The following is a 14,668-nucleotide window of genomic DNA, read 5'->3' on the forward strand; positions in this document are numbered from 1 at the left end:
CTGTATTTTAGTGCGTGACGAGTGTTTTGATGATGTATTTCCTGTCTCCTACAGGTGGACCTGCACGAACTCCACTTCCTGGCTCTGGTTGGTACCCAGGGCCGTCACGCCGACGGGCACGGCCAGGAGTTCGCCCGCAGTTATCGGCTCCGCTATTCCCGGGACGGAGTGAAATGGATCACCTGGAAGGACCGCTGGGGCAAGGAAGTAAGCAGGCTCTTTTAGTTTTGTTCATTACAGCAGAGCCCGCTGTCCGTTTCATGTGTACACTAAAGGACTGAAGGACAGCCACAGTTTAAATGCTGTTAATTAAGCTTGGGGGGGGGGGGATCAAGGAACATACAGTGGAGTCCGATCCTCCATTATTGATGTGAAACAGCTCGATGTCCCGTGGCTGTTTTAATATGAATGTCTAGTTAAGCAGAGGGCTGGATTATTCATCTGCTTTTGATTTATTTATCATTTATTGGCAAGTGGAGCAGTTTGGCAATGCACCAGCTAAACTCTGTCCACTAACTTCTCCGTTTAGACAAAATCTGCCTTCACTGCCTGAGTTTTCAACACTTACCTTGTGCAGATAAAGGCATCTTACTGTGTTTGGAAAATGTCCAATATTTTCTTTGCTGACTATAAATTCTGCACAATGTTTTGTGCAACTACTACATGATAGCATGGGAATTTAGACCTCCAACAGCCAATGTTTCAGGGAAAGAATCACACTGTTTGTTTTCCCCTCCCAGTTATTATTTTAGAACATTGCTAAGCAACAAATATTCAGAGATTTCCAGCCAATGTAAATCTTTCGGTGTGGGCTGCTCCAACAGAAACTACCAGAGGCTCACGCTCGAAGATCAGTCCTATTTTTGTGTTTTTAAGAAAAAGCGCTTGAGCTCACCTTGACACGCTGAATAAAAAGTCAGAGCCGTGAGGCGAGATTCATTGAACCCCACAGATAACAGAGGAGACGAGCAATGTACTGTGTGATTTGATATTTATACCTCTCTCCCCCTAGGCGGTGTCAGGGAATGAGAACACCTATGATGTTGTGCTGAAGGACCTGGGCCCTCCCATAGTGGCCCGCATGGTGCGCTTCTACCCCCTGGCTGACCGAGTTATGAGTGTTTGCCTTCGCGTGGAGCTCTATGGTTGTCTTTGGAACGGTAAGTGTTTGCGTGGAGGTGAGAGAGACGTGAAGAGATCCCAGAAATACAAAATGTTCCTTCTTTTGTGGTTACTTGGGTATTCATTTGGTCTGTGTATTCTGGGGCATGCCCCCCAGACCTTGATTGTCCGATCATATTTCATATGGTGAAGGTGACGGAGGTCACTATCATCTTAAATTTACTCAAATGGTACAAGGGGGATTTGTTAGATGGTAGTGATTAAGAGTGCATGTTTTCGCCATACGTCCCATGCATTGATTTGAAGCATTTCATCAAATTAACAGCCCCGCTGAGGTTTTTCCGGTTAAAAGACGCCACACGGTGATAAATTGTATTCGTCTCCAAGTTTCCCGAAGCGCAACACTGACAAGCGGAGTATTTATGGCTGGCTCACCTCCTCTCCTGCCCCATCCACCTCCCTCAAACAGCATCAGGCCGCCTGTAAATCAGAACTGTCACAGAGGCCAAAAAGCCGCAGGTCCTGATCTGTGTCTTCGGGGAGACCATCTTTCTAAAATGTGCTCTAATGTGCATTCAGTGCAGCAACGTTCACCCACAATCCAGAGATCATACAGAATGTCAAGTTTTTACGCACATTCTCTGCGTCTCATCTGATCTCGTATCAGATATTATGGCGGCGCAGTGTCTTTGCTGTATTTATTCTTCTACATCTCACACATCTAAGTACATAATCACATCCACAGACACTCATTTATGTGCAAACAGAGAATACTGCACACATACTTTAAAGGCGATGTGAAGCGTTGTTTATTATGAGTAGCAGAGCAGAGGGCTGTAGTCCGTGTTGCTGACGTCACCTCTGTTCTCGGGGAGCGGGCTGATTAGCTGTATATTGGGGCGGAGAGGCTTGAATTTCACTGGTAAATGTCGTGTGGGTTGTTCAGGCCCGTTCTTCGTTTGTTTTACTACTTTAAAAAACAGCTATAGCCGTTTCCCCGCGGCAGTGATCACTATTTAATGTTGGCTCAGTAAAACGTGTAGCTGCTCATGATGAATATATGAAGTTTCACATGCGTTTCACATGCGGCTTGTTCAGGTCTTTCTCCACAATCACACGACTAGAATTTAATATTTGTACGTATCTCTCTGTCACTCAGACGGGTTGAAGGCTTACACAGCTCCAGTGGGTCACGTCATGCATCTGTCTGGCATATCTGGCATGCCTGTCTATCTAAACGACTCCACCTACGATGGGAGCACCGAGCAAGGGTAAGATATTCACACCACTCTGGGCTCTTTTTATCTTTTTATTACAATTTGCATTTCTATGTATATTAAGTATCTCATTTCCATACATTCCCTTAAACTGCTCCTTTTGGATTTCGTGTTCATGGCAATGCATGATGAAACCGACACGACCAATGCGTGTAAATTGCAACACTGCTTTTGCAAATAGGATCACAATTAACATTCACAAGTTTTACGGTCAGCAACGTGGAGTGATCAGTGGAATACCAAACTCTTCTCTGCAGCGCTCATCACATCTGTTCGCACTGAAGAGGGGTTTCAGGCTTTCTTGAAAGTTTTTTCTGGTGTACGCCTAATCGAAAGGGAACGACATTATTTTGTTTGAGTTGCTCTGGGATTTGAGGCGCGTTTCCTGACTGTAATGTTTTGGCAGCGAGCAAAGGAGGGCTGAACTAGGAATTGGTGGGGGTCCGCACTTGCATGGTGCTGTGTGTGTAATTGGGCTGAAATGTTTTGTGAGCGGGTGAGTTAACACGTTTGATGTAATCCAGACGTGCTTTAAGCAGATGTGTGTAGTTTGTGTGTGTGTGTGTGTGTGTGTGTGTGTGTGTGTGTGTGTGTGTGTGTGTGTATGCGAGCAAGCTTGTTTGCATATACAGCTATATGTTTATATGCTTATTTATGCATCTTTGCTAACCAGTACGTGAATACATTTGACAGTCCACTGCGTCCAGAACTGTTTCTGCACAGAGCTGCATGTTAACCCGTCCAGTGTTTGTGCAGGATGCAGTTTGGAGGCCTGGGTCAGCTGATGGACGGCGTCCTGGGAGGAGATGACTTCATACAAACTAAAGAGCTGAGGGTGTGGCCTGGCTATGACTACCTGGGCTGGAGCCGGGAGGCCCTTGGGCAAGGCAGCGTGGATATTGAGTTCCACTTTGAGAAGCCACGTGTCTTCCACAACATGCAGGTAGGCAGTGAAAGTTTGTGTGACCGTGCATGCGTTGTTGTCTGTGAATGAATGTGAGAGGGTTCTGCAGGACTTTATTATCCCACTGGAATCTCAGACGGCATGGAGCTGCCTGTAAATCAGAGACGTCATTGAGGCTACAAGCCCAGATTTCCGGTCTGTGTCCTCGGGGGTCTTTCTAAAACATGCTCTGAGGGGGACGACGAGTCACTGCAGCTCAAGTTCGTCCACAAGTCACCGAAGCCAGAGAACATGCAGAATCTATAGAATGTCAAGTTTAATGCACATTCAGTCTTTCATCTCACTACTTGTCAGATCTGATGACGGTGTCTTTCCAGTGTTGCGTGTAAACGAATGTCAGAGTGTTATGTGGGACATTGTTCTTAGTCATTGCGACAATGACTCAAGAAGATTTTAGTGCACCTTGATGCATAAAACTGATTTTATTGAACTATAACTCCTTGATGTTTTAAAATGAGATCCTACTTTCGGTGTGTTTCGTGAAGACCAGTATTCACACAAAGCTCCCTTTGTTAATTAATACCTATATGTGGTTAACTAATAACCTCAATAGCATAAGAAAAGCATGTCATACTGATTATAACAGGACATTAGATTGTTTCTTTCAGCGTCAATGAAACTCCTTTTCAAATCCTGCAGCTCCAACCAGTATGACCTCTTAAAAAAGAAACATAGTTATGCGTCTGCATTCTCACCAGGAAGCAGCATTTTGACCGGAATAGCTCTGCGGCCATTTAATTAGTTTTAATTTGCCATTGTTTATCATGGCACAGCGCGTCTGAGCTCGGCTCTCTGGGTGCCACCGAGTTGCATCACAGTTTGTTTGTGCGTCTGTGTGGCTTTTGGGGTTAGTTTGTGGAGCAACAGGGGGAAATGATAATATGAAGCAACCCAGTTTGAGTTATAACTGTGTTGTCTCGTTGGACGCGGGTTGGAATGTTGGTTTGGGTGGGATTCGCCCTATATATGTGCACATTGAACAGCATGAATCCTCAGTCAGTGTTATGAAGTGACGAGTTATCTTTTAGAGGTTTGGTTTTGACTGCGATCCAACATTTCGGAATGTTCTCTCTCAGCTCTTTTTTTTTTCCTCACATTTTTCGTTATTGTAGTGTTTCTCAGTTACCTTTTTTTTTTAAATCTTTCCCAGCGGCGTTCATAGTGTTTTTCTAAGGCGTATCCTGTTTTTGCTGCCTTTTCCCCAGAGGTTTCCCCTCACTAACCTCAGCTGACATACACCGTTATGCTGGCCTGGCAGAGCGGATATGTCAGACACACAGGTCAAATAAATAAAGAGTGGGAACCTGAACCTAATTCTGGCTTGAATTGTCTCTGTCGTTCCTTAACCTGCACTGTCGTTCCTTAACCTGCACCTAATCACTCTCCCAAAGGGAGAACTGCTCCTTGACCTTTTGTTAGGCATAACCTGCACTTCCTACAGGGGCTTTTAACAGGACCCCAAATCTTTGTAAAGATCCAGTTCTGTACTCCGGGAATTTATGCAAAACATTTCTTTGTAAGCTCATGTGGAAGAGGGGGGGAAACGAAACCAAGAGATCAGAGGGAACTCATGAATGTAGGTTAGATTTATGATGAAACAAGCAAAACATAATGAATGCAGTGTTATGCTCTCAAATGTAGCTTTGCGCAGGTCATTTGAGCCGTTTTCCCTGAAGGAGTAGTGAATTACTTGGGTTCTGTTGACTTATTAGTCCCCCACCACTAGCATCAACATACAATACACACCCCAACCCCCCATTTTTGTCCCCTTTCAGATAGAATCAGTTACACGTTAACTCAGCATCTAGTGCAGCTGTTCTTCCTGCCTCGTGTGTGTGTGTGTATGTGTGTGTGCATTAACATGTGGGTTAGGTTAGCATGGCTGGCCTCTCAGTAAGTGTGAGGTTAATCGCTAACCTGTCAGAGCAGCCGTTGCACCTCCCCTTCTCTCTTAGCGGAACAGAACCTCCCACCATCGCCTTACTTTTTTATCTCCTAGATCTATAGTTTTGACCTCTCGCTCACTCATTTAATCAGCCTCCCTCCTCCTTGGATTCTCCTCTCTTTGGCCTTTCCCTGCTTGTAAAAACAGGAAAGATATATCATCCCCTCCCCTCCATCGGCCTTCTGTCACACACTTTCTTTTCCTGCATCCTTTCTTTACCCCTCCTGTGTTCTAATTTTGTTAATTTGTAGTCCTGCTCGGCTCTTATGTCGTGCCAAAGCAATTACGGTGGAACAGGATGAGAATGTGTCATTAATTTTGTGTGTTAACTGAATCTCTATGTGCCTCTCTGCGAGTAATGAATGAATGAATAACGCATGAGGGTTGAGCTAAATCAGGTGTTTGGATAGTTAAAGGACAACCTCTTTTATCTCTTTGTCTGTCTTTCTATTACCCTCTCTTGTCTCCCTCCTCTAGGTGCACAGTAACAACCGCCACACTCAGGGTGTGAGAGTCTTCAGCAAGGTAGAGTGTCTTTTCAAGCCTGGCATCCTCCAGCCCTGGTCCCCTGAACTCACTCTGCTGGTGCCCCTTGAGGATCTCAAAGACCCCTCCTCACGACCCATCTCGCTCCCACTGGGCGGCCGGCCGGCTCAGATCCTCCGCTGCAAATTCTACTTCGCTGACCGCTGGCTCCTCATCAGCGAGATATCCTTCCTCTCTGGTAGGAAACCAGTTTATTTTTTTTCACATGTGAGATATGTGTTTCTGTGGCTCTGACAGGCAGTTTTTTTTTCTCTCTCTATAATGGCTTTGCACTTTTTTGCCACACATATTCTACCAACTATGTCCAGCACTGTCCTGGAGGCCCAGTAGAGATTTGACTTTGCCCAAACAATAGCTAAATATAGACGGCCGCAACAGGAAAGGAGATAACCGAAAAGGATTGTTACAATGGGTGCAAGTCCAGTCAGCATTCTTGAAATGCTCAAAGTAAAAGTCAAGTGAGACTCAATGTGAGCGAGATTTGTTTCTGTGACAAAATCACACGTTTTTGTCCTTACTGTTTGCTTTTAATGGATTTAAGGTATCAGAAAAAAGTTATGCCGATGTCCTTTCCTTCCGTCTGTTATCTTCACCATCGTCCTGTTTACGGACTGGAACAGACCCTCGCAGCAAACACAAAGGGGGTTTTGATATCTTCAGTAAAGACGTATTTAGGCGTATCTGATTGGAAGTCAGACAGAGGACTCCTCTGCTGCTCTCCAGCTGAGATTGCTGTGACTAATCGGTCAGTTTCAGCGTGATAAGAATCAGCAAAGTGCTCCGTAATCACACTGTACTCAGGTAGCTCTAATTAATTGACCCAGCGGTGATCTGGCATGTCGGCTCCGGTCACTAAATCTCGTAGCCTAATCTTCTTATATGGGACAGCTGATGTTGTTATTGCCATGGTTGGTTGGCCAGTAAATTTAGGGTCACCACGGTAGCGGTTTGTCAACACAAAATCCTTCAGATTAGTCACGTCCTATAAAACATGATTCATTTTCATTAAATGGTCTCCCCACGCTCTTCCTCTCTTTCTCTTTACCCAGAGCCATTTGAGAAGGATGCAACAGAGAAGGATTCATTTCCTTCTAATCTTCCTAAGATTCCTACCACCAGTTCCTCTCCTCCGCCCGTCAACCTCACTTCCTCCTCTCCCACGTCCAGCCACAGCTCCTCCAACATCACTGCCGGCCCATCTGGTGAGTCCTGCTGTTCCAGCTATTCGTATTTTATCCCCCCTGCTCTCCATCTCCACATCTCCTTGTATTTACTATCTTCCTTTCCACCAACCATTCTTTCTCAGTGGTCCTCTTTCGTCACCCACCACGCTGCTTCGTCTATAATTTCTGCTCTCTCCTGCCTCTCTAAATCCCCTGATCTCTCCCTCTTCACCTCTAGCCTCTGTGCCCGTCTCTTTCTCTGCAGTTATGATGAGTGTGGGCATGTCGGCAGTGTGTCTAAGCCATGTGTCTAAAGCAGAGCCAAAAGGCAGGCAGTGCCAAAGGAGGCCCACGTCTGACGAGCCGCCCTCTTTATCACAATCTCTGAGATTCTTTGGCTTTGAGCCAAACATTTGCTGGACCGGAGTCACCGCCGGACGCTTGTCTTATAGATTTCATTGTACTTAAAGGGCAGGCAAAATCTGGCTTAGTATTAAAGGTCAAATGTTTCAATTTTAAATTCTTGAGATTTTAATCATCTCAGTCTGGCTTTTAAAAAGTCAGTGTGAACTTTTAGTGATTTTGATTTACATGGATGAAAAGCCAAAAAAGCCTTCCTCTCCTCATCACCCTCTTCTGAGTCTTCAGCACCTCTCTTCTCACACATTCCTCCTTTGTCCATCCCTCGCTCCTCCAGAACCCCCCACCAACACCTCCTTCATGATGGACACCACTGGTAACTGGACACTGTCAGGTGAGAGAGCAAAAAAAAACAACAACAATGAAATGGACAGAGCAGATGAACCGAGGGGACGGGAGATAACTCCATCCGCTCTGGCCCTCCTCCAGCATCTTAAAACTGTCTCACTGCTCGGTGGAGTGTATAACGGAGGAACGGTTGCAGGGGCAGGCTTTGACACTGGAATCTGTCCCCTGAGTTTGAAGATATACAGCTGTAGGAAAAGCACTAACACAGCTAAAGTACATCATATTTATGTACAATAACAACTTGGCTTCCTGCGGTCTCTGCAAAACTGCATGTTTTTATTTTTTTTCGGGAAACTGGCTCTGTACTACACAGCTAAACAATAACAGGCTATTTAATAAAACTGGAAATGGTTTTCTGTGGCGTGTATGCTGCTTTGTCCTCGGTACTGGCTGTGGTTGAGCGGCTTTGTTTGGGTTTATTTATTACCCGCATGGTGTTAAACTGATTGGGAGAGAGAAAGCGGTTGTTTTCTGTTATGACAACGTGGTGGCTTGTATGAGTGTGTGTGCTTGCAGGTGTATATTTGTATATGCACATAAAAGCATCATGTTTTGTGTGCCAGTTTTTTGTTCTTTTTTTTTTTAGTGTCCATGTAGCATTTTTTTTCTGAGCGCCAGTGTCTTTTTAGAATGATTTCCCCAATGAGCAGAGGGCACATGCGGCCACATATTTCCGCCCAGAGGAAAAACCACTACGCCAAGCATCTGTTTTCAGAGTGCACCCCAATTGCACTCAATTTTTTCCGCTTGTAGTTGAAAATCTCTGAACTTTTCAGAAAGCCACTGGTGACGTCACTGTGGATGAAGCCCCCCCACCCTGCCCTCCGCCCCGGCCAGCATTTTTCTGCCAGAAAAAACCCGTGACATGGACACTCTGCCTTAGCTGAGCAATCCATTACAAACCGTCACTTATTCTGTTAAAGTTGTTTTAAGAGTTCAGCTCCATCCTTCATTCAAATAGCATGCCACATTTGACCTTCAAGGGAGAGAAAAAATAACTGGATCATTGTGATTAATATTTAACTCCAAAGCTGAAGCAAAGCAGAGTTCACATTGTGTTCTCAAAGCAGGGGGCGATGGAAAGCTCTGCAGGCATATTGGATGCATGCAAACAGAGACAATCCCCATCAGATGTTTCATAAACCTGATGAAACCACGTTGGTGTGCGTGACTGCACTGAAAGAGCTAATGCTCACAGGCTGAACTGTGCATTAACTCATGCCAGCATGTTGACACACAGTGAAATAGACGGTGCTGCATAGTGATCTATACACATCCCATCAGACCTACGAAATAACACAATCAAGCTCGTACACATACACAAACCTAACATTTCCAACTGTGTTTTTTCCTCCTCAAGATGCAGAATTTGGTGCCAACACTCCAAGGGCGGGACTTCCTGTAGCCAAGGATGACCGCAGTAATACAGCTATTCTGATTGGCTGCCTGGTGGGCATCATCCTTCTGCTGCTGGCTGTGATAGCTGTCATTCTGTGGAGGCAGTACTGGAAAAAGATACTGGGCAAGGTGAGTCAACATGCAAAAGCAGCCTCTTTTTTTTTTTTGCAGTTGGTGATTTGGCCGTAGTGGTGGGCGGCATAGTTGTGCAGTAGCACTGTCTCCTCACAGCAAGAGGGTTACTGGGCTCGAACCCGCTGGTCGGCTCGGGCCCTTCTGTGTGGAGTTCTCCCCGTGTTAGCGTGGGTTCTCTTCGGGTTCTCTGGCTTCTTCCCACAGTCCAAAAACAAGCAGGTTCGGTTAATTGTTGACTCAAAGACCTTGTTCGGACCTCGCAGTAACATGCGTCTCGGGTGATTTATAAGTGCAGGTTTTAATGCTCCCAAGAAGCATTTAGGATGCGTTTGAGATCCGATCGCTCAGGTCTGAGTCGATATGGCCACATTCTCTTAACAGTGTGGACGTTCCTTGCCCGTAGGCGTGAATGTGAGCATGAATGGTTGTCTGTATGCGTCAGCCCTGCGATTGCCTGGAGAACCCCCCCCCCCCTCTCTCGCCCCAATGTCAGCTGGGATCAGCTGCAGCCCCCCCCCGTGACCCAGTGAAGGATAAGCGGTTACAGATAATATATGGTTGTAACTAGAGAAGTCTTTGTTTTAGTAGGAAAACTTTTGAACCATCTGTCTAATGAGATATCTGTTACCACCCAAGTACAATAGAGTAAAATAAATGTTGTTTGTGTTGCTCAAAGATCTGAATCTGATTGCTTTTCCAGAAACAATGTGATGGTTATTTTGGATAATCCATAGATCTTTCTGTGAACAGCTTTCATTGTAACTACATTCCACAGAATAAATAACCCTAAGTGAGAACATGTATTCCTGTGTGATTAGGCTAAACTGTTTCTTTAAACCAGATAGAAATGACTGATAACAGGCTAAGATAACAACTGCCAGTCTTTTGGCAGAGCACCACTGGATCGCCATCTGGATGTGAATTCAAGATTAGAGGCCGTTTCCACAGTTTGATCACCATCTGCTTTAGGAATTCAAATGTTACATTCACACTCTTATTAGATACAGGTAGATAAAACTGATGCAGTCCAAAACAACAGCCAATTATGATGTTCAGTCAGGGAAAAAGAGGTGTTGAGAGGTAGTTTTGTGTTTTACTGAGAGGTATGTAGCCTACCCTCATAAATGTATACGGGTTGGACATTATGGTAGATGAAGTGGACTCAACACCTCTCTGAACATGAACAGGGTTTATTGCAGGACTGTTCTAGTAGACCGCATTAGTTTTACCAAGCTGAACTTAATAAACTGGCCACGTTGCCCGCATCTTGTATTTCCTGCATTACCTGTGAATCCTCTGCCCTCCCAGGCCCAGGGTAGTCTGTCCAGTGATGAGCTGCGGGTTCACCTGTCAGTCCCCTTGGACAACGTGGTCATCAACAACACACACAGCTACTCCAGCCGCTACCAGCGCATCCACACTTTCCCCGACGACCGCGACCATGACCGAGAGGGAGAAGGAGAGTATCAAGAGCCCAGCGCTCTGCTCCGGCCACGGGATCCCAGAGACGGCACAGGTTGGTTTCAAACACACAGTTATGGAGTCCATTGGTGGATAGGACAGGGTCTGTTGTTTCTGTTGGAGCCGAGTGGTTTAGTCCAGAGAAATCACATTTAGTAGAACATGCCGACATGCAGTAAAACAGCCCGCATGCTAAATACATGTGGACAGAGATTGAGCTCTAGTCACACACAATTAGCAACGAGTCAGTGGAAAAAACAACTTTGTACATCATTTAAATGTCCACAAATATGTATGTGGCTTGTGAAGACTTCCTCGTTTGCGTGCCTGTCTGCGTGCTTTTTCATTTGTTGATCCTATCAATGAGCAAACTCACGTGCAAAGGGGAAGCAATAGGAGAGAAAATGTGGCACGCACATCAAGAAACAATGGTCCTGCAATGTGTTTCACCAAACAAAAGTAAATCAAACCAAACACCCCGGGAGGAAGAGTGCCTCCATAAGGATGCGCGGCGCAGAGGGAAGCACAAAAGAGCCATTGTTCTGAGAAAAGGGAAGAAAAAGAAAGGAGGGAGGAGAAAAAGAGGAATAAAGAGAGAGAGAAAAGCATTCCTTAGCTTGCTTTGCACCACTGGAGGTCTGCATGCCGTCTTTACGAGGCGCCTGTATGAGTTTGAAATAACATGAGAAACAGAAACATTATTCCATCCACTGTTTCTTGTTATGTTTGCTCAAGTTGTGTTAACTTTGCCTGTTCTTGCTTTGCTCATCTGCTCCACGTGTCAGTGCAACCTCTCCTCCTTCTCTTGTGTTATAATGGACATGCTAACAGTGCCATGCTAATGGTTGTCATTATGTTTCGTCGTGTGTTTGTGTATTTTGTGCCACTTTGTACGATCCATATCATGACTCCTGCGTGCACCGCGCCTCGTCCCGTACGTGTTTGTGTGTTTTTGGTTATGTGTGTGTGCTCTCCCAGCCTTGCTGTTAAACAACCCAGCCTATGACCTGCTCCTGTCAGATCACAGAAATGGCTCCAGACCCCTAGTCGTCCCCAGCACCTCTCAGGCTCAGGAAAAGAGCCTCAATGTGCCCCAGGGTAAGAGACCTCAGACTGGGCCGACACAGTCAGGAGGGGCCCCTTCCTCTCTACCTACCTTTCAGGGCGGGGACGTTAGAAGTGCTCTCACACAGAGATGCTTCTGGGATATGATAGTGATGATGACGTCTCTTTAGCATGTGCTCGACCATCATCATCCTTCCTGTTACTCACATAATTAGTCACTCTCATTCACTAACCAGTCACCACTCCAAATAACTTTGTTTGAAGGGATAGTTTGATATTTGGGGAACTGTACTCATTTTCAAACGTACCCAGAGAAGTACAAACTCACAGACGCCTTTTGTTTAGCTGATGTCTGGCTGTTTGGTCTTCACTGACGTATCTCAACAAGTATTGAATGAGTCAACATGACATTTTTGTACAGGTGCCCAGTGGATGAATCCTACTGAATTTGGTGACTTCTAGCTCCACCATCAGGTTTTAATTTGTTGAATACCTGCAAAACTAATGTAGGCTTTGTACTGTGTTCAGTGCTAATCAGTAAATGTTCACGTGCTTACATGGTAAACTTAAGTGGTTAACATGGTAAAACAGTACACCAGCTTAACAAAACATTTTTAACATTGCTGGGATGTGAGGACGTTAGAATGCCGACATCAGCATTTACCTCAGAGCACCACTGTGTGAATCTGTGGAATAACAAAAGGCCCGACTTAAAAAAAAGATATGCATTACTATACATGTTAAGGGTTGTGTACTTAGTGTTGCCCTGGTGTCAACAATTTTTGTTGAATATCTTTGAGTACAGCATCAATGTTATCTGTTATATTGCGATGCAGTATTCCCATTCGTGGCTGTCTGCATTATCATTTTAACAAGGTTGTAACAACTTGGTATTCAGCCACACTCCTCACAAATCTTTGACTTATGTGCGCTGTCAGAGCCTCGTTGGAGCTGAACGTGTTTTGTTAGGTTGTTGCACCTTTTTGTTAAATCAAAACTTGAAATCGTATGTGCAGGTACAGCAGTAGATTCTTATTTAGTTTAAAGAAAATAGAACAGATCACTACAGTATCCCAGAAAGATTCATCCATCACAGCTATGTTTTTTTTGTAATTTGAATACCTGCTATGTGATCAAAAAGACGTTTAGGAATTAAGCAGGAAAAATAGTAATAATAGGCAATTCACCAAATGTGTTATCCATCTCTGCAAGTATTTTAATTATCCTGTGTTTTATTGTTTTAGGCTGGGTTTTTTCAGTTTTAGGATAAGATGTATTTCTAAAAAGTGTTGCACAAAGAGGTTTTTTGTTTTTATTTTTGTCATGAAGTTCCCTCAAATCCAAACTATCCCTTTTTATAACCAGTTTGTGATAGCATGCGATTCTCTCGCTAACAAACCGTCTTCAATCAAAACAAAGCTGTTTTTAATCACACAACTCTTCAAATCTATCATTTAATCCACCCTGTCTGTCTCGTCCTCCTCCCTTCAGCCTGTGGTTTGGACATGGACATGGAGAAGGGTTTCCCCCCAACTCAGGAGGAGCCGCCTCCCTACCCTGGCTCTCCTCCGTACCCCTCCCTGTCTCCCCCCGTTTCTCCCCCACTGCCTCCCAGCGTTCCTCATTACGCTGAGGCGGACATCGTGAGCCTGCAGGGTGTCAGCGGTAACAACACCTACGCCGTGCCCGCCTTGACCTCCTCGAGCCCCGGGGCCGACGCCACCCCGCTGCCGGAGCTGCCGCGCCAATATCTCATCTTCAAGGAGAAGCTGGGAGAGGGACAGTTTGGAGAGGTGAGGAATGACCCGAAAATGTTTCGTGTGTGGAGGGAGGGTTGGTTGTGCTTTTACCAATGTCAGTATTTATTTGGTCAAAGGTTCACCTGTGTGAAATCGAGAACCCTCAGGACCTTCTCAACTTGGAGTTCCCCTTCAATGTGAGAAAAGGTCGCCCTCTTCTGGTGGCAGTGAAGATCCTGCGCCCGGACGCCTCCAAGAACGCCAGGTGTGTAACATCGCTACACAGCCGAGCCTGGCGTCATTGTGGTTCACACTTCTTCTTTCCACCTTCTCGGGCTTCTCTTGAAAAAGAACTGACCTGCAGTGTCACATGACCCACTGAGTTTTTAAATTTCCATGTCACACCCTGATGAAACGGTTGAAACACGTCAACATCCGTGATTTAATAATGCATTTTTAACTTTCATTCAGAGTACCTCGGATGTTTCTGGAATATCAGGGTGTATTTAGAGGTGTGTAGCCGCTGCCAGGAAAATTGATTGACTTCCTTGAGAACTGAGAATATATATTTTAGGAATGTACCATTCAATAAAAATGTTTTAGTTATAGCTTTAAAATATTTCTGCTGCAATATTACTTTCCAGGTGATGGAGAAAAGATTGTGGACCCAGCCTTCACATAGCACATCATCTTATCAATTCCTCATTATCAACTGCATGAAATTACTTAGCTGTTCAGCAGAAGCATGGCTGAGATTCTTTTCATCCGTCAACTACTCTTCTAATATTTTCTCACATTTTAGCCCTGATTTGCTCATCTGATTCAGTCCACCAATAACATACTTTGGCCTCTGTGGTTTTCTAGATGTCTGACTCTCGTCACCAGCTGCGTGCTTACTTTGGCTCTCTGCTCTTGTGGCACTGGGCAGATAAAGCTCCGATCTCATGTGAGCTAATGTGGAGCACCACAAACATATTGATCCGCAAAACAAATCGATGAGGTGAACAGCCGGCCAGAGCTCCAGGCGGTGGTGTCGATTCTAGCCATTTCTTTTTTTTTACATGAAGCCTAAAATCCGCGTGTTT

The 14,668-nt window shown here is 45.1% G+C and overlaps 1 protein-coding gene across 4 annotated transcripts in view; it reads left to right on the forward strand.

Annotated features, from left to right (window-relative positions):
- ddr1 (discoidin domain receptor tyrosine kinase 1) overlaps nt 1–14,668 on the forward strand; it is a 36,404-nt gene that overhangs the window by 17,785 nt on the left and 3,951 nt on the right. Inside the window, exons 5-16 of one of the 4 annotated variants that reach the window (XM_079164266.1) lie at nt 55–207; nt 1,013–1,160; nt 2,282–2,393; nt 3,156–3,342; nt 5,786–6,032; nt 6,904–7,056; nt 7,715–7,771; nt 9,146–9,312; nt 10,627–10,834; nt 11,758–11,877; nt 13,336–13,637; nt 13,721–13,848. In XM_079164266.1, coding sequence (XP_079020392.1) covers nt 55–207; nt 1,013–1,160; nt 2,282–2,393; nt 3,156–3,342; nt 5,786–6,032; nt 6,904–7,056; nt 7,715–7,771; nt 9,146–9,312; nt 10,627–10,834; nt 11,758–11,877; nt 13,336–13,637; nt 13,721–13,848 — 1,982 coding nt within the window. The remainder of the gene's footprint in view (nt 1–54; nt 208–1,012; nt 1,161–2,281; nt 2,394–3,155; nt 3,343–5,785; nt 6,033–6,903; nt 7,057–7,714; nt 7,772–9,145; nt 9,313–10,626; nt 10,835–11,757; nt 11,878–13,335; nt 13,638–13,720; nt 13,849–14,668) is intronic. The other 3 variants (XM_079164267.1, XM_079164269.1, XM_079164268.1) reach the window with 3 other exon arrangements.

Source organism: Pholis gunnellus (assembly GCF_910591455.1).
Source record: "Pholis gunnellus genome assembly, chromosome: 8".
In the NCBI taxonomy this organism is placed as follows: domain Eukaryota; kingdom Metazoa; phylum Chordata; class Actinopteri; order Perciformes; family Pholidae; genus Pholis; species Pholis gunnellus.